At 38.9% G+C, this 18,577-nt stretch overlaps 1 protein-coding gene across 2 annotated transcripts in view; it reads right to left on the bottom strand.

The window, feature by feature from the left end:
* Positions 1-17,720, bottom strand: part of MARCHF6 (membrane associated ring-CH-type finger 6) — a 42,315-nt gene extending 24,595 nt beyond the window's left edge. The window contains exons 1-8 of one of the 2 annotated variants that reach the window (XM_054000089.1): positions 17,637-17,720; positions 12,837-12,933; positions 11,941-12,014; positions 5,082-5,225; positions 3,597-3,669; positions 2,172-2,340; positions 611-803; positions 253-314 (exon numbers count right to left, since the gene is read on the bottom strand). In XM_054000089.1, the coding sequence (XP_053856064.1) occupies positions 253-314; positions 611-803; positions 2,172-2,340; positions 3,597-3,669; positions 5,082-5,225; positions 11,941-12,014; positions 12,837-12,933; positions 17,637-17,655 (831 nt within the window). In that variant the 5' untranslated portion in view covers positions 17,656-17,720. Of the gene's footprint in view, positions 1-252; positions 315-610; positions 804-2,171; positions 2,341-3,596; positions 3,670-5,081; positions 5,226-11,940; positions 12,015-12,836; positions 12,937-17,636 lie in introns of both variants that reach the window. The other variant, XM_054000084.1, reaches the window with a different exon arrangement.
* Positions 17,721-18,577: the final 857 nt, after the last annotated feature.

The following is an 18,577-nucleotide window of genomic DNA, read 5'->3' on the forward strand; positions in this document are numbered from 1 at the left end:
CATGTTTTATGCTGCTACTATATACTTATAAGCTGGCACTATACTTAAAATCAAAGAAATGCTTTCTTTAAGGGTTAAGAAGTAACATAATATCATTTTGTTTATAATATAACAACTTTTCTAGGTCACTAAAGGCTCTTACAAAAGAATGATTTCCAAATCTATCCCAAATGCAATTTAACACAGCAATACTACAAATCATTTCAAGTATGAGCCTGAATTATTAAATTCAAGAAAACGATTCTTACTCACTCGCTCCCAAGTAAGCTCTTCTGCTGCTCGATCCCATTCCAAAGCATTCCAGTTCATGTCATCTGAGGGGACAATGGCCATTTTTACAGCTGTTAGATCACTCAAAACAAGATGTAACCACTCCATGTTATGTTCTAAATGAACAAAAAGACTCAAGTGCATAATATTCATCTTGTAACTGCTGACAGCTTTTCAGCAAGCAGATGCTTCAGCACTCAAAACACATGAAATTTTCAAAGCCAAGATAAATAAGCTGAAGTGGGAATTTACACAGCTTCCTTCAATTACGACAGTTTGATATCCAATTAATTTGTATTTAGTAAGAACTAGAACATTAATGTTTTGAGTCACCTGTTACCTTGTGCTCCATTGTTTGCATCTGCTGCATCTTCTACTACAGCATCCTCTTCATCTTCATTATCTTCCTCCTCTTCATCTACTTGTTCCTCTTGAATTTCAGGGTTCTCACCTACAACTACATTCTCAGCTGCTGGGTTAGCAGGTTGATCAAGCACAGCATTTTCAACACCTCCATTTACAGCAGCCTGAGCCTGTAGAAACAGGATTTAGTACTTGGTTAAATTGATCAAGCACTCTTCATGCTTTTATCCTGTATATACATGAAACCAAACAGTATTTTAAAAAGTCAATAATATATTTTCTAAATAAGAATTACACTTGGGACCAGTAAACTTTTAAAAACAGGAAAAGAAATATTCAGATAACTTTACAGAGTAGCTGAGGTAGAAAAGGGCCTCTAGAGATCATCTAGCCAACCTGACTACTCAAAGCAGGGTCAGCTATGGCAGGGTCAGTGCTGTTTCCACTTGGCTTTTGAGCCACCTTTTCCTGAGGTGGAAACTTTACAACCTCTCTAAGCAACCTGTTCCAGTAGGTGATCACAGTAGCAGTATATAAAAAAGCTAAAACCCACCTGTTTTTTTTTTTATCTAAATATAATTTCCTGCATTTTAATTTAAGCCTACTGCCTGTGGTCCTGTCACTCAACACCAGAAGACAACCATAGCTCTGTCTTCTTTATAGCCCTCCATCAGGCATTCATACAGACTGGTAAGGTCCACCCTGAGCATTCCCATTTTCAAACTAAATAATTCCAGTTCTCTTAGCCTTTTATCATGTCAGATGTTCCAGTCCTTCAATCATTTCTGTTGGCTCTTCACTGCACTCACTCCAGGCTGTCCATGCTCTTTTGTACTGGGGGACCCTAAAACTGGATACAGCACTCCAGATGTGGTTTCACCAGTGCTCAATAGAGGGGAACTCCCTCATGTAAACTTTCATTATATGAGAAAGATGATAACTCAAGGGCAACTCGAGTCAGTCACGAAGACGAGAATCTCTATCTTTTAAAAACTGACATTTACTAAAACAAAAACAAGATTTTTAATTTTCTCTTCCCTATGCGTGGATCACTTCTATGACCACTTCTTCACCCAAGAGGCTCCTAAAGGCACTGAAGGAGTTCATATGCATGTGTGGGGAGTAGGAGGAGGGCAGAGAAGCTCCAGCTTCAGTGGTGTCAACAAAACTTTCAATTTCTTTGAGAACAGTGAATTGTTACCTCATGAACTACCAGCATACCTACGAAAAAGACAAAATAAAAGCAAGCTGCATCTTCATTGACTATGCCTGAGAATTCAGCTTTATGTGCATAAAATTACCTTAAAAAGGGTAAAGATACAGAGCTAAGAATCTACGCTATGCTACACAATAAAACAACTTCAAAGACATAACAGCGGTGTCACCGAGTTTATACAGGAAGAAGTGTTCAACTTCTGTAACAAATAAAGATACCATGAAGTAAAATAACATTCCTGTTGTGTTCTGATAAAGTATTTACTCTCAGTAGTAAATACATTTTCCAAATTAATTGTGAACTAATGAGCAGTACATTTTACCTCATTTTGTTGACCAACACCATTGAGTGGCTGTTGTTGATTTTGTTCCAACCACTGTGGTGCTCCTCCATGGACGATCTGCTCACGTAACCATACAAGGCTGATAAATGCACACAGAGTGCATGTCACCACAAAACAGCCCTGCAAACAGTCAGCCAATAAGTTCTCCCTGTTAAAAAAAAAAAAAAAAAAAATTAATGAAAACAGTATTTTGCTGGTAACTACCAAGTAGCTTAGAAAAAACAATCTTCCAGAATAGCAAAGGAAACACAACAGTCACTAAGTAAATGGTTTGATATAGTAAGAGGTTTACTTAAAGGCTAAATGCATAATATCCAGTCCACCTCAGCATTTTATCTGCTGAGCTACCTGAACCAGAAGAATGGAACCGTATGAAAAGACGACACAAGAGGCTACTGTAACTGACTCTGCCAAAGAAATAAATGTCAAAACACAGTTTCACACCCTATTAAAATCTGACAAATACTTGAGTCCCTTATTTTCTCCCTAGACTGTAATAGACATGAGGTGCTCTAGGTTCAGATGTTTCAGATTCTTCTCCGAAAAATAAAAACAGAATCTACACTACAGAGATAACAGGAAATATACTGTTATTAGACTGAAACAAGCATCTCTCTCCAATAATGAAAATAAGTTAAATGCAACTTGACCTGATTTCTCAAATCAAATAGCCCAATTGAGATGACTTAGCTGAAACACAGAGAACATTCATTCCAAATTTGCTTGATGTGCAGCTGATTCTACTTAAACTCAGTTTCAGTTCCTCATGTTCAAGATAATGAGAAAGTAAGAGGCTTGAATTTAAGCAAGCTTGGAATTCTGTTCCTTGGTATTTACTGATTCTTTAGGCAAAATTGATTTTAAAAGGACATGGAAAGACAATGTGCAATAGCAGATGGTGACTGAAGCATTAAAAATCCAAGTATCAGCTAGAAGGAAATCTGATAAAAAATAATCCCTCTCACATAAGAGACTCAGAATGGATAAAATTAAATTCAAAATATAAAAGTGCAACAAAAACCAGAAAGTCACATTATTAATGACACATTTCTTAGTATTCTACTATGTATCTGATTTAAACCATAGGAAATTAATTTTTTTAATTAAGTTTGCAGCGTAAGTTTTCTTGACATCAAATACAAGTTTTCATTAACCAGGGCTTGCTTTGTAGTCGGTTTCCCAGCTCCAAAGATCCTGAATAATGGAACTCCAAAGTGAAATAATTTCTACTGTAATGGTGTTGTCCATACATCTGGTTGTGCAAAGGGTAATGGGCAGTTGATTATTAAGATGGCAGAAGATAACAAATGTAACTGGATGAAAGAGACTCTAAGTTCCAAAGTTACTGTTTTTAGGGTAATCTGACTAAAACAGGTTTTTAGATCAAACTGCTGAAGTACTTACGTAGACAGAATATCTAATGGCAGTGTCAGTAGTGAGCTCACAGAGCCAGTAAACAAGCACTTGTAGATACGACCTGCATGAATAAACAGAAGCTTTGCATTAATTCGATTTTGGCTACAGCTTCACTTGGAAAGGACCCCCAGGTACCCCCTTTTCACCTGGTATCCAACTAAATTTATGACATGGAAGAAAATCTCAACTTTCAGTGTATGAACAGAAGTCAAGATCATATACAACCACGTGGCACAAAGCTGTATTTTAGCTCCACATCTTTAAAAGTACACATTCAAAGTGTAAGAACTGCCATACTAGATTAGACCCAAGATTCTTCCAGACCTGTGTCCAGCACTGGTCACACTAATGGATGCCTAAGGAAGAATATGGAAGCAGGTTAAAGATACTTGCAGGGATACTTCTTCAGTGTATACAGTGATACTTCTTCTCATATACTTCACTTCCTATTCCAAAATATTTCACAGCTAGTTAATCCTTGATGCAATTTTCCCCCTTTAATTTGCTCAATCAGATTTTGAATGTGTATACACTTCTGGTGTTATGATATCATGTTGCAAGGACCATCACTATTTCATCATCTGTTTTAAGTAACTATTTTATGGATTAATAGATGATGCTAGTAAATGTTAGCTTTTTATCATGATGCGTATTTAAAAAGCAGGTCATCAGTGTATATGGTCTACTTCAGAAAATTAGGCGATGCCAATATCGTGCTGTTCTCAAACTAAGTCTGTGCCAGCTACAAATAAAAACACAGAACATACCAAGAAACTGTGTGGGGAGATGCATTTACTCCCTTGCTCTTTTGTTCAAGGGGCGTATTATGGTTTGTAAAGATGCACTTCCAATTATTTCCTTGACTGAACATTATAGCCTTTCTGCCTTTCTCCATTTTATGTGTATTCTTAGCTTGTTGAAACATCCATAGTTCTTTTTCTGTCTCTATTTGGAAAGTAAAATTTAAACTGGATACTAAAGTAATTTAAATGTGCACTCTCTTTTCTACTGAATTCCTTTACTACTTACATGACTGAGATTTTAAGAGTTTCACGAATCAATTTGTCCATGATTGTAAAGGAATTTTACTTTTCACATAAAAAACCCCTGCACTTTCATTTAGAGAAGGTTAATAAAAATAGGACAACTCTTCTATCCTAATATTAATAAATGGCATAAAATAAAACCTTCCATGTAGATTTTAAAGAAGAAAACTGAGAAGAGGCATTTTATTGGAGTAAGACACGTAAAAGCTCTTTCATGCATTCTCTCCTATGTCTTAACACCTTTCTGCATTGCACTACTGGCTTAAGAGTCAAACAGCTAGAATTCCTGAGTGAAAAGAAATGAAATAGCATCTTTGATTTTTTTTTTTTTTTTGGATAAACAATAATGGTCTCACAAAACTTTGTTGCAGGAAGCGGTATGTTTCCCTGTGTATAAGAGCATTATGTACAGAAAATTAATACTTACATGCAGTAAGAGGTACTACTCCCAACCATGCAAAGGCCACAAGTGTATAATGAAACCAGTATCGTATTGCTGTGCCAATACTAGTAACCAGTCCAGCAAAGATGTCTTGGATTGGAAGCCGTGAAGGCATATCTGGGGAATAAACTGTGTAGAAAAGACACTTATGAAACAGTTTGTCCTTGAGAGAAGCATTTATGTAGAAGTCCTGCCAAACTGTTTGCATCTGACAAAAGCTTACTAGAAGAATAAGCATATTTTATGTTCTAAAGAGATGACTCCAAACAAACAACAACAAAAAAGAATTCACATAATACATTTGTTTCATTGTGTACTGAGTGGAATGGGAAAATTAATAAGCTCCATGCCAGTTTTTGACCTAAGTTTTTTTAATAGCTTTATTTGTTAACTGTAATATCCAATTACCTAAAAATAAGCTCAAGAAAAAGCAGATTCTAAAATCAGTATCACTCTCACTCAACACTACCTCAAAGATTCCTCTGTTATTTATAAACCTAGTTCATGGGCAGGGCACGAGGAACAACAGCAATTAGTAATTTTGCACACTATCCATTTATTTGTGCTAGATAATTTACACCCTACTTGCCATCCAACAGCACAGACCAAAAATACCCCCAGCAAAATAAAAGCAGCACACAGGGAGTAAAAATTGAAGAAAACTGATTAAGTATCCACAGACATTGAAATTTACACACCATAATTGACTTTCAACAGATATCTGTTTCATATCATGCAGAATTTCTTCTAAGGACACTCCTATTACAGAGCACAATGCAAATCTCTCATCCTGCACAGATATTCTCATAATACTAAATTTTCTGGACTTTTTAAACTCAACACCTATATGTTGCATAGCCCCATCCCCACTCAAAAGCCCAGAAAAACAGCGGTGAAGTCTTCTTTTGCAAACAATTAGAAAACATGTAACAATTTCATTACATAAACTTAGTTTCTACAGACTTAATAGATACTAAGAAGTGGTAATACACACAATCAATAACAGATTTGAATAAAGAAGATAAATTATATTTGGGAGTTGCACAAAGACATTGCTGCCTGGATGTTATGTTGCAAACATCTGTGCTTGAAGATTTTAACATTATGGACTATCTTTTAAAACCTTACATACTTCTAACTACATCAGGAAACTCAATTTTTATAAGAACAAATAGAAAGAAGTTTTCAATTCCCCTCCTGAGCAATCCTCTAACAAATACTGCTTTATGCTATCTACCTGTAGCCCCTTCACCTACATTCTCAATCATCCTTTTACTAGTCTCAGAGAAGAAGCCTCTACAGGAGTAAGAAATTATTTTCTCTCCAGGGCTATTTCCTTCATTTTCTGTATTGTAAAGAGAACTCAAGAATACAGACAAACAGTATCAACATCCAGAAGTAGTCAAAGAATGGGGAGAGACGGGTGCATTACAGCAATGTGTGGATTATAACTGACACAAAGCAAGAACAAAACAGTACCCTGAGACAAATAGTAACTGGTTTGAAATTTCAGATCTTGTTATTCGCCAGGTATCAGGCAGAGAACTGGAATTCATGAAACAAAGGACTAAAAGTATAACACTAGGGAACTGTAGCTGTGAGAACATAGAGCAGTGAATTGAAAGCAGGACACAAACATATTTTGACATCCTCTTACAATTTTCTTGTTAGAGAAACAGATTTAGTACACATTTTGGAACCATAGAAAATGCCAACTGAAGTCTAACTAATGATCTCAACTCACACTGAACAAACATTCTGGAAAATTTCTGCCACAGGAGATAAAAAAGCTTTGTCAAAGGTGAAAAAGAATGTCTATTTAGAGTATATCTGTTAAATATTTATGGTACCGCTCACACAATTCAGCAGAGTGAATACGTTCAAAAAGTATACTTTTTGAAAGTATTCAAAAAGAATACTTTCAAAAATATACTTTCAAAAAGTATATTTTGATCAACACTTTGCAACAAGAACTACACAGAAAACATTAACTTTGTATTAATGATTTATTTGTTAGGGACAAGTTGTTAAGTTGTAAAGATTTGAAATTTAAAAAATTTAAAAATGCTTCTTCCAGGAATTACTGAACACAAAAAAGGAACTGCAAAAAAATGTCCATCCTAACTTAAAGCAGAAAGTGCTTATAAAAGCCGGCACTTTGCATGCCTTTAGAAAAGAAGGCTTTAGAGTTACAACACAGCCTTTTCAAATAAAAGAACAATGTAGCTACTACTCAGAGAACACAAGCTATATCCCCCAAATTTTAACAATTTGGTGATTTTAGATGATTTCAGAAGTTGAGGGTGGGAAGAAAGCTTTTTTCCTGTGCACACTTCAAAATATGTACAGCTTTTTCCACTAGAAGCTTTATACCATGATGATAAGTTAAAATCCTTCTATGTCCTGCAACACTCAGGTGCATGAAATGCAGGAATTCCTAGCATGACACCCCTGGTGTGCAAGAACCCTGCACCACTGAAGCTTGCTGCCAGTGATTTTCATAGGTTATGTCCCCACCTGTGTCTGTCACCCAGTGCCATTTTCTGTCCACACTGCACCTCCCTTTACTTTCCACTATCACTTTGAGGCCTGAGACCTTGACCCCTGCCACCACAGCATCCATCCTCCTAATTCACTTCTGCACATGCATCCTCCTCACTGCAACTCCATCCCTTACTTTCCATCCCAGTAATCTTTCCCAACTCAGTTTGAGAAAGCAAATTCTTGCATCATTTACCACAGTTCTTCCAAATTAAAATCTTTCTACTAGAGACCAATTGAAACAATAGCTTGTCTTTTTTTTTTTATTACAGCATGAAATTCAAACAGACTTTGGGTGAGTTTTTGGTGGGTTTAGCTCAACTTCCTTGAGCTGTACAGGTTATAGAAAAACTAATAGAAAGCTTTTTGGATACTTAGGTCACACCTATGCAGTGTAACTGCTAATTTAGTTGTGAATTTGAAATTTAGGTGGGGTTTTTTTTGTTTGGTTGGTTGTTTTCAGGTGGGGTTTTGTTTTACACTCCCCTCCTCTCCTGTAAGCCTAACTTTTCCAGGAAAACAATTATTAATTTTACTTCTCCAAAACAGATGGTATGACAAAAAAATCTGCTCTTACACTAACACAAATAAGGTAGAAAAAACACAAGGCTACCTTTAGAAGCTGTCATTTAACCTACTTCACAGAATCATCACACTTGCAACCCTCTTACCCATAGATTCTTTATTTACTACTACATTTGCAAGCCATTTATGTGCCACCTCAGTCATCCCCATGCACTGATCGTGAAATAAGACTGTGTAACTCGTAAGTAAAAAACATGTATTTGATAGCTCCTGAGTGAAAGTGGTTTGGTAAAACAGGGCTTGTGAGTTATTCTTTAGGTTGGAACAGATGATCTTCCTAAGACCATTTCAACCCAAACTATTCTATGTTTCTGTGTTTTACACCCTTCAAACACATGCAGACTTAGCTTCAGACCACTAAGGTAAAAGCAGAAAAACTCCGCTCCTATTCAGACAAGCACAGCTCTAACAAATATATGAAATAACATTCATATAAATCTCAGCTGTGTGTATACTCTGCACACTGGAGCTGGCAGAAGACACATTGAATTCTGTGCCAGTATGTAGTATTTTGTTCCAGAATTTTATTTTTTGAAATTAGTCTTTGTAGAAATTCTGAACCTATGACTACTGTGTTAAAAGTTTATCAAAACAAACAGGTAAAGAAATCAGTTTAATATATCCTTCAATAATGTAATATCCAAATTACATTATAAAGAACACTCTACTCATATGGCTTCCTTTGGTTTTACAGTATTTGTTTTAACGAAGCTTGTGACATTGTATGAACCACATACCAGCAATGAAGCTGCACGGGAAGCACAGAAATTAACCCATCCCAATCCTCAGACAAAGATCAGCCTAGTCTGCTTCCATATTTGTGTTTTTGACATTGTTTATGTTAACATTACCTCCTACAGAATGGAGAAGTTCTGACAACTGTATTTTCTTGGGAAATACAGCCTCGCTGTCTTTCATGTGTCAGTGCTTATGTTTAGTGTAGCACTAATAGAAGCACATCCTTGCACACGACAAAAGAAAATGTGTGTGGGGAGGAAAAGAACACAGAGTAGTTATTCTTTAAAAACTCAGGAAGAAAACTCAGAAATTAAAAATTAATAAGTACCATGACAATCAAAAGATGTCTAAAGCTTTCTTTCATAGTTGTATTAACTCTTACCTTGTAGAACTTAGAAAAGGAATTAATTTTAAAACATAAAAAATTTTGTTTTAAAGAATGCATTTGAAATTGAGTCATTTACCTACAAGACTAAACACATTTAGAGAATGATGCTATTATTAAAAAGAAAAATTTGTTCCTTTGTATTCCTGCCAAAATTTAAGTTGAATCTTCTCCTTTTTCCTTCCTTCCTAGCAATAAGTAAACTAGCAGTTCAGGTGCTAAAAAAAAATCCCAAAATGTTACAGAACTTAGAGAATAAATGCACTAGAAATAGTTTATGAATACTCCATACATGAGAAGTTACACTAGCAAGGGAGCATTTTTGACAGAATGACAGCAACAGCCTTAGCAAGCAAACCAAGCTAAACAAGAGAGGAGTTGCTGGTATTACTGCACTAATAATCTATTACACTATTAGTACTTGTCTGCTGGAGCACAGATATTAATTACATGCATGTGTTTATTTGACCACATCCCATGGGGAATCAACTTATCTGAAAATGTGTTACACCTGGCATGGTTACAAGCCAGATAAAACTTCGCTTGGGATGACTGGCATATACGTAAGTCCCCTTTTTTTTCTGCCTTATCATTCTCTCTCCAGCACCTGTGACTCCTTCCCTGCTCCCACAAGCAGATCCAGTTTCCAGACCAGACAGCCACATTATCTTCCAAAGAAAGAGGGATAAGAGAAATTAAGGAAACCGTAACTGCATGAGTATTGGGTGTGAGGGAAACAATGAAACAAGACCCTATGGGTAGGGAGGGCAGGAGGAATCTCTGCAGGCTACCTGACCTGCTACCACTGTGTGAAGCCTAGTAGGAAAAAGCACACTGCAATGTGGAAAGCTGAGAAGGAAACCTTATCAGCTGAGCCTGCTCAGTCAGGGGAGTGACAAGTGTGTGGCAGAGGATAAGCAGACCTTCACTAGAGGCTGAAGGTGGAAGATACACTCTATTGCATGAAGAAGAAAGAGATTCCTTATTATGAATTTCAAAGCTCCTATGAAAAATGGTAATTTTTTTAAGCCACTTTAACTCAACTAAGTTTTCTCCCCTGTCCATAACCTGCAAGTACATTACAAGCTGTGCTGGTAACAGCAGTGTCAGTAAAGAATTAACTTCTGCAGGAACACCTCTGTCGATAAAGGCAGTAACTAAGCTTTCTCTTATCAATAGCAACATACGTATGAAGTGTATTTAGTTTAGAATGTCTCATCCTCTTTTCCTAAATCCCAAGGAAAACACTATAAACATTTTTGATTTGCTTTTTTCTTTTCATACAAAACTAGAAAGTCTTCTTTCTTAACAACTAATAAATCACTGAAATGCCATTTTCTGGTCTTGCACACTAAGTTCTGTAGAGGACCTGGTCACAGTATGCAATTTTGAAAGTGACTAATTAGCTTGCAAGGAGATTCAGAACTGCATATAATTTTTAGTTTGTGAAAGTTCCATACAGAAGTAATATAATGCCTTTATAAAAATATGTAACAAATAAAACCTGCAAGCAGATGATCTCTAACACTGCTCATACAGGTCACTGCAGTATTTAAGAATAATAACCGGAAAGCACTGCTGTGTTCAACGTAAAATATGCTATTACCCTCCCAAGACAGAGTTAATATTGCACATTTCACTAATGGTTTAATGTGTTTAATTAATTGTTGGCAGAAAGACATTATACCAAGGTTCAACATAAAGAGAGAAGGTGCATTAAGGGATTTTTGGAACAGAAAATACATGAACTAAATCACCTTAGTGTCTGTTTTCTCTACCAAAGTACAAAACTAGAAGGAAAAAAACTCCAACACGCAAAGAAAGGTGAGAGGGGAGCAGGAATAAATCAATAAATTTAAAGAGAAAAATGTAGCATAAAACCCACTTTACCTGCTCATCAGGCAATAAACTGATAACACTAAATAATACTAGCCTGCTACCTCACCTATTCCTACTACAATCAGTTAAAATGTAATTAAGAATCCTCTGGGAACTATATGAATATTCTTCATCGAAGTTGCCTAACCTATTTAGTTGTATCTAACATAAAAGGCAATTTAATACTGGGTAGTTAGCATATCTTGACTGAAATGTAAGTGGAATAATCATAATTTCTATTATCTGTCAAGATCACTTGAACTGAAACTGACAGAAGCCAAGTATTTGTGTTGCAGGTAGATCCTTTAAAGGTAACTGAAAACTGCCTTTCAAATTCAAATTTTGCCATGGTTTCACTTTACCATTCAGACTTCCAAAAACTCGAATTTATCAATGAAGCTGAAAACACGCAACACTGTAATGCTGGCCACAAAAGAATGGCACTGAGGCTGTCAGAAAAAGATACAATACTTTTAGTACTTTTAGTACTTTTTACAATACTTTTTATGTCTCACTTAAGATTATGAAAGAACCAAATTATCCATTATTTAAGCAATTCACAGTCTGCAATAACATGCATAAAAATTGCAATTAAAACAAGAATACAGAAGTTATGCCACAAGTTTGGATCTACCACACTGAAGGAAAAAGTAATCACTTCATAGATATTATATGAGAAAAATTCTGAAAAAATAGGAGCAAGTAAAACATACTTACTTGGTGTGAAAGCAAATCTGTGCTTACATAATTCACAGTATTCTTTTCTGCTGTGTTTAAGCCACTGAACTAAGCTGCAATAAAAAGTGATCACATTAACACACGCTATACATCTCTCAGCCCTATCCCTCCATTAAGGAAAACACACCAATTCTCTGCTTTCACACTTAAACCAGGAGATTTGTACTGTCAAGCAGGACTTAAATTAGCATGTTTAATAAGTCCATTTAGGCCATGAAGTAAGTTTCAAACAGTAGAAAAAGGTAAACAGACACGTGTCACAGTGTTGATAAAGAACATTCTTTGAGTATGTTATTGATCAAAGCAGACATCATGGCATGGACATCCACCTGTGACACCAATTCTTATAAATACTTCAAGATATGACATCTAGATGCACACAGCTAAGATTTAGAACTGCTGTATTTGTGAAAGAAGGACTATTAAAATACCATCAGAAATGACCATATATACCAAAACTACAGTTTTTACTTTATCACTTCCTGATCAAACACACCTCAAAATGACTAAAAAGCACTAGGGTTTTTTTTTTTTTTTTCTGTGAGGTTCGATGTTCTTTCTATTCACAACTATAAGTTGTGGGCAAAAAAAACCCCAACTGATTTTTCTACTTATTTTTCATAAAGCTGACATAAAACCCAAACTGCAGTCCCAAACACAAATAATTATCAGTGCTTTCCTTCCATATATAATTACTAAATTTTTCCTGAATTGTAATGAATCATCATGTAAACAACATCACAACCCCAAACACTTTTTCACTGAAAATTGTTTTTTCACTAGTTAACCTGAACACTTGAAGTATTTCTAGAAACATGTCAATATGTTTTCATTAAGAAAAATAAAATTAAGAAACACACAGACACAGAACTCACCATTCCTGATGAATAAATTTAATACTGCCAGTACACACACATGGATGATAGAGAGGTTTCTCGGGAGTTCCTTCCGACCGACAGACTCTGCATATATCTGCTGACAAGGATAAAAAGCATATTACACTACAGCTTAAAGAACTTGAATTTTCAAGACAAATTACACAATTACATTCTAGGAACTTTACCATGTAGCAAAATGAAGCCAGAATAAATTGAAAGAGGATGAAAGACAGATTTCATCTGATGCAAGACAGAGACTGGGAGATCACCAGAAAGAGCAACAAGAACATTATCTGCCTGATCATGTTACATAAACACAAAACACGTCTTATAAAATTTTAGGATTTCTAGGAAATAGACACAGTAAAACTACAGGAGGATGTGTTTTCTACCTAAAGAGTTATCACTAAAACAACATAAAAACTGTTAAGGATAATTTTCTTGAATGTGGATACTTTGAAAAATTCCATCTCAGTTTGGAAAAAGTTAAACAGAGGCTGAACAGAAGATGTTTAATAATGTCCAACAGTGATTTAAATAATTTGTTACTCTTGAACCTAACACACATATTTCCTTGGTGCTCTTGATGAAAGGAAAAAAAAAACCAAAAAACCAGTATTTTGCAATTTGCTACCCAACTTGGAGATAGCCTACTGTCTAGTAAGAAAAGCCACTTTCTATTTCTTATTTTGTAATTTCAGTAATATTTCCATAGGTCCTGCACCTTCTTTACTCCCTATTTTTGATGTTTTCTTGCAACTAAAGGTTGCAAGAGGTTTTGTGGATAAACAAGCAAGCATAAATCTTTCCCTCTAAAAAACAGATGTCTATTTTAAACAACATTCAGTTGTTTAAGAGCTCTGAACACACAATTAAATAGAAATAAAAATCAAGTTTTATCTGTTTATTGACAGATGCATGATATTGTCCCTTGACTCTTCCTTTTGCTTCTATTAAGAAGTGAACATAAAATGTCCATTTTTATAGAATATGTGAGTTTGAGATTTCATCTTTTGGTAATTATTTCTCTATCAACCACTATCCAGCAAACATGCATATTTGTTCCAGTGGAACACATGCATATCAGAGATCTCTGTCAGAAAAATACCAGCTGATGTGAGAATACTGCAAATATGCAATTTCAAGTCTGAATCACCTATCTTTGTTCTTGGCCAAAATCTTCAAAAGTTAATGCTTTTCTACAAAAACTTCCAAAAGGCACCAAAGACTGATTTTTTTTTTTCTATAAAGAAGTCACATTATGACCATATTCCCAGTCTATAGAGTATTAGGACAGTTTCTACGCATAAGAATTCAGGTTATTCAATTCAAACAATTTTCTATCTATGAAAGTGTTGGTTGAATGAATTCATTATGCAGCATGAAAATCTAGAATTAACAGAAACAGGTATTCAGTATCACATTGGTGCAGCTACAAAGAGACATAAAGAGCATTTCCATCACTGCCATGTTGAGCAGCGATGATTTGCAGTATTGCTGCAAACATCAGGAGTCCCTGGTTCCTCTGCTGACAAGAATGACCAGAACTGCTACTTCACTTAACAAATGATTCTTTCATCCCAGAGAGCACTTCCACAGGGATGTCTCTCCGACTGGACAGGCAGGCCCTGCCCTACCCACTCGCTGTGGCATGCCCACCTCCTCCTGCATTCTTTCCAACAGAGCTGTTTCACTGCAGCAAGTGGACAGCTTTGTAGGCTGGATGAGCCTCACAAGGGGTCACACAAGCACGAGACTGCACATGAAACCACTGCTTTAAGGATACTCTGGCACCAATGAAAGCAGGCTAAAAGCACACTGTTCCCTGAAGGATGCCCACTGCTCTCCGAATCTGTCCATTTAATGGCCTGTTGACTCTCACAGCAAACTGTTCACTTATTGTCAAAACTTTTGGGAAAAAGCAATTTGCATTACTGTGAGCAAAAGAATTCTTTACTTGAGAAAAGACTGCCTGTTAGCTTACTAAAATAAACTTGAATTTTATTTTTTCAAAGCTATGATAATGTCTAGATATTTCCACTTGTTTTATAAATCCAAATAAAGATATTATGAGTGGAATTGTTTGGACTGTGAAGCAACTGATAGCTTCAAATCAATAAACTCTGCTGAGGGTCAATGTGTTAAGCTATGCACCTTATGAACTACAGCCATGGTCAAAGAGAACTGCGCCATGCAAGAGTCACTATTTTTCTATGTGCACACACACTTTGCACCCTGTTCTTCAGGCACATGTTTTGGAAAAAATTATCTTGAATAATAAGTTCTTTCCTCTTCCCCTCGAGAATGATTCACTGCCTATTATCTCTCCAAATGAATCCAACACCAGAATATCAAAAAGTGAAGAGTATGTTATTTAGCAACACACCGATTTATCTAGAAAGAACCAGAATTACCTCTCTTCAGCAAAACCCGGTATCTGGTGCTTTCAGGTGCTGCAGAGAAGCAACTTTCACATTCATTCTGAGGGGAAGCAGCTTCCACTTAGGTCTGACCATGACCCCATACTGCCTCTCTTATCTAAACTCTCTCCATGCAGTTCAGTTTTCTAGCTCCACAATACAGCTCAGTCAAGCACAAAGCCCATCAGAACCACAATGGCCGTAATATCGCTATCAGACAATCACCAGTTCAGAAAGTCCATCTGACACTTTGTAGCAGAAGCTCAAGCACACAATAATATCATATTTCCTGTTCCTCAAGGCACTAACAATTCTTTGCTGCTGCTGTTCACAGCTTTCTAACCTTGGGAAGTCTCTTCAGCATTCTGGCAAGCTGCATGAAGTTCTAATAGTAGGATCTGAGGTTTGAAACTGTAGAAGAAGTTGTAACATTCTAGCGGTATTTATGGAAAGTGAGTATATAGACTGGTTACTGTCATGCTACCACTGGGAGCTTTTGAGGGCAACATTGATAAGGCCACAATATAATACCTAAGGCTACATATATATGTACCTTCGTGTGTGTTTATATATAAAACCAGAAAAGTCCAATTTTCAAGTGTGGAATTTAACACAAAGGTTTAGTTAAAGAAGACAATGCCTTAAAGAGGTAACTAAAAACCTCCACTTCTTTGTCTTGCTGGTCTGTTCACCTACTTAAGTCAGGTATGATCAAAGTCTACCACTGGTAACAGCCTGTAACAAATTATCAACTATGCTGTTTGAATTAAATCCACCGGGATGGATTTACCAGCTACTGGAGGGGTGGAAAATCAGGAGGTCATTTCTGAGTATCCACTTCACAGCTTGCAGAAAAACCAGTTTTTCTGGGCAACCAGAGGACATGCGATCAGAGTTTCACTTTGTGTTTGATTTCATTGGTGTAAGTGACTTGGTCTACAGAGCTGCAGCAAGCAATTTTAAATGGTAAATTTAAGAAACACTAATATTTTGATAAACCATCAGTGATTGTGGGTATTAAACATGTCTACAGCACAACCCAAAGGATACTACTACAAAGGTGCTGTCTTATTTCATCCAGCGGTTTATGTTTTTCCAGCTTTTTTTGTTTAATCCTCTCAAGCAGGAAAAACAAATGACACCTGATAAAAAGCTACATTCAAAATAATGCCAAAGTAACAAAAGCCAAGATGCAAAATGCTTTCCTTGGAACCGCTTTGCTACTGCAATATGTATTTGTTTGAGATGACAAACAAAGCTCAAATACTGCAAGAAACATAGCACAACAAACATCCTTTATTTAGTTTGGTTTACGCTACAATATGAAGTGCTGATCTGTCAAAGTTCTCCAGTATCTGCTTGAACTACATAGTCCCTCTCCCTCTCTGGAGACATTCAAAACCCACCTGGACACATTCCTTTGTCACCGGCTCTAGGTGACCCTGCCTTGGCAGGAGGGTTTGAGAAGATGAACTCCAGAGATCCCTTACAACCTTAACAACTCTGGGATTTTGTGATTATCTAAGCATAACAAAAGTGCTGACAAAACATATCCACGTTTCATCTCAAATAAAGCAATACCCTTAAAAGTGGATACAACACATAAAACCCCCCTCATGACTATGATATCTTTGACAAGTCTTTTTTTTTTAAAGTTAGATAAGTGACTACATATTAGTCTGCTGTAAAAGAGACAGAGAAACACGTCAGCTGCTGCATATTTCAATTCTGCAAACAGACTGCCCAGCACACGTAACAAAGTCAGCTTTGCGAAAGGAGCAGCTATTACTATTCAGCTAAACGCGGAAATGTAAGGCTCCCCGGGCTGCAGGGCCGGCCGGGTCCGACACAGTCCGCCGGCCCGGAGGGAGCTGGGGGCAGTGCCCTCCTCGCCGCCTCTCCCGCTGCCCCAGCGTGCGCACCCGGCCTGCTGCTTTCCACCCCGGGGTCTCATTTCTCCCCCGGGCCCCCACTTCCCCAGGCAAAGCCGCAGCCAGCGGAACGCTCCGGCGGGCCCCGGTGCCCAGGTACGGCCCATCCCAGCCCCGCTCCGGGTGTTGCCAGCACCGCCCCCCTTTCCCCCCCCCCCGCTCCCCGTTCCCCGTGGTTATGTAAGGGGCACCCGCGCGCGCCGCCTCACACACTGCCCCCCTCGGCCCGGCCCCCGCAGCACGGCGGGCCCGGCACGGTGGGGGGGCGCGGGGCCCGGGCACCTGCAGCCCCGGTGCGAGAAGCCCCTCCGGGCGTGAACAGCCCCCAGCGGGCGCGGTGCCACTCTCCTTCTCCTCTCCCGCGCCCCTCCACCCTCCGAGGCCGCCCCGGCAGAGCCCCTGCTCGGGGGCTGGCGGCGGTGGCGGTGGCGGGGCGAGCGCCGTACCTTCCTCAGCGGTCTCCATCTTGCCGGGCTGACGCAGCGCCGGCCGGGCGGGTGGCGTGACCGCGGGGGGCGGGGCCGCGCGCCGAGCGGACGGACCGGCCGCGCCGCCGAGCCCGCGGTCACAGAGCGCGGCCGCGCGGGGACGGAGCGCCGCCCGCCCGCCGTGAGCGCCGCCTGCCGGGCACACGCGCAGGGAGGCCCGGCAGTGGGCCGGGCCGGGCCGGGCCGGGCGGGCGCTGCTGCGGCGCTGCTGCGGCGCTGCCCCGCTCTCATCTGCAGAAACACGGGGTCATTTGGATTGGAAAAGACCTCCGAGATCAGCGGGTCCAACCTACGAACGAACACCTCCATGTCAACTAGACCATGGCACAACGTGCCACATACAGCTTTTCCTTAAGTACCTCCAGGAACGGTGACTCCACCACCTCCCTGGCAGCCCATTCCAATGCCCAATCACTCTTTCTGTGAAGAAATTCCTCATAATGTCCACTGCTGCATCTTGTGACTATGTCCCCTTTCCTGTCACTAGTTGTCTGGGAAGAGGATGCCGGCTACAACCTCCTTTCCTGTGGTTGCACAGGGAGATAATGTCCTTCCCTGAGCCTCCTTTACTCCAGGCTAAACAACCCAGCTGCCTCAGCCATTCCTCAGGGGACTGGTGTTCCAGACCAGTCACCGGCTTCGCTATTTTTCTCTGGACACTTTCCAGCACCTCAATGTCCTGAGCTGAGGGGCCCAGAGCTGGACACAGCACTCGAGTTGTGGCCCCATCAGTGCCGGGTTCAGGGGGACAATCACTGCCCTCGTCCTGCTGGCCGCACTGCTCCTGATCCAAGCCAGGATGCCATTGGCCACCCGGACACATGCTGGCTCATGTTCAGCCAGCTGTTGACCAACACCCCCAGGTCCGGTTCCAATGGGCAGCTTTCCAGACACTCTTC

Source organism: Vidua macroura, chromosome 1, assembly GCF_024509145.1.
Source record: "Vidua macroura isolate BioBank_ID:100142 chromosome 1, ASM2450914v1, whole genome shotgun sequence".
Taxonomy (NCBI): domain Eukaryota; kingdom Metazoa; phylum Chordata; class Aves; order Passeriformes; family Viduidae; genus Vidua; species Vidua macroura.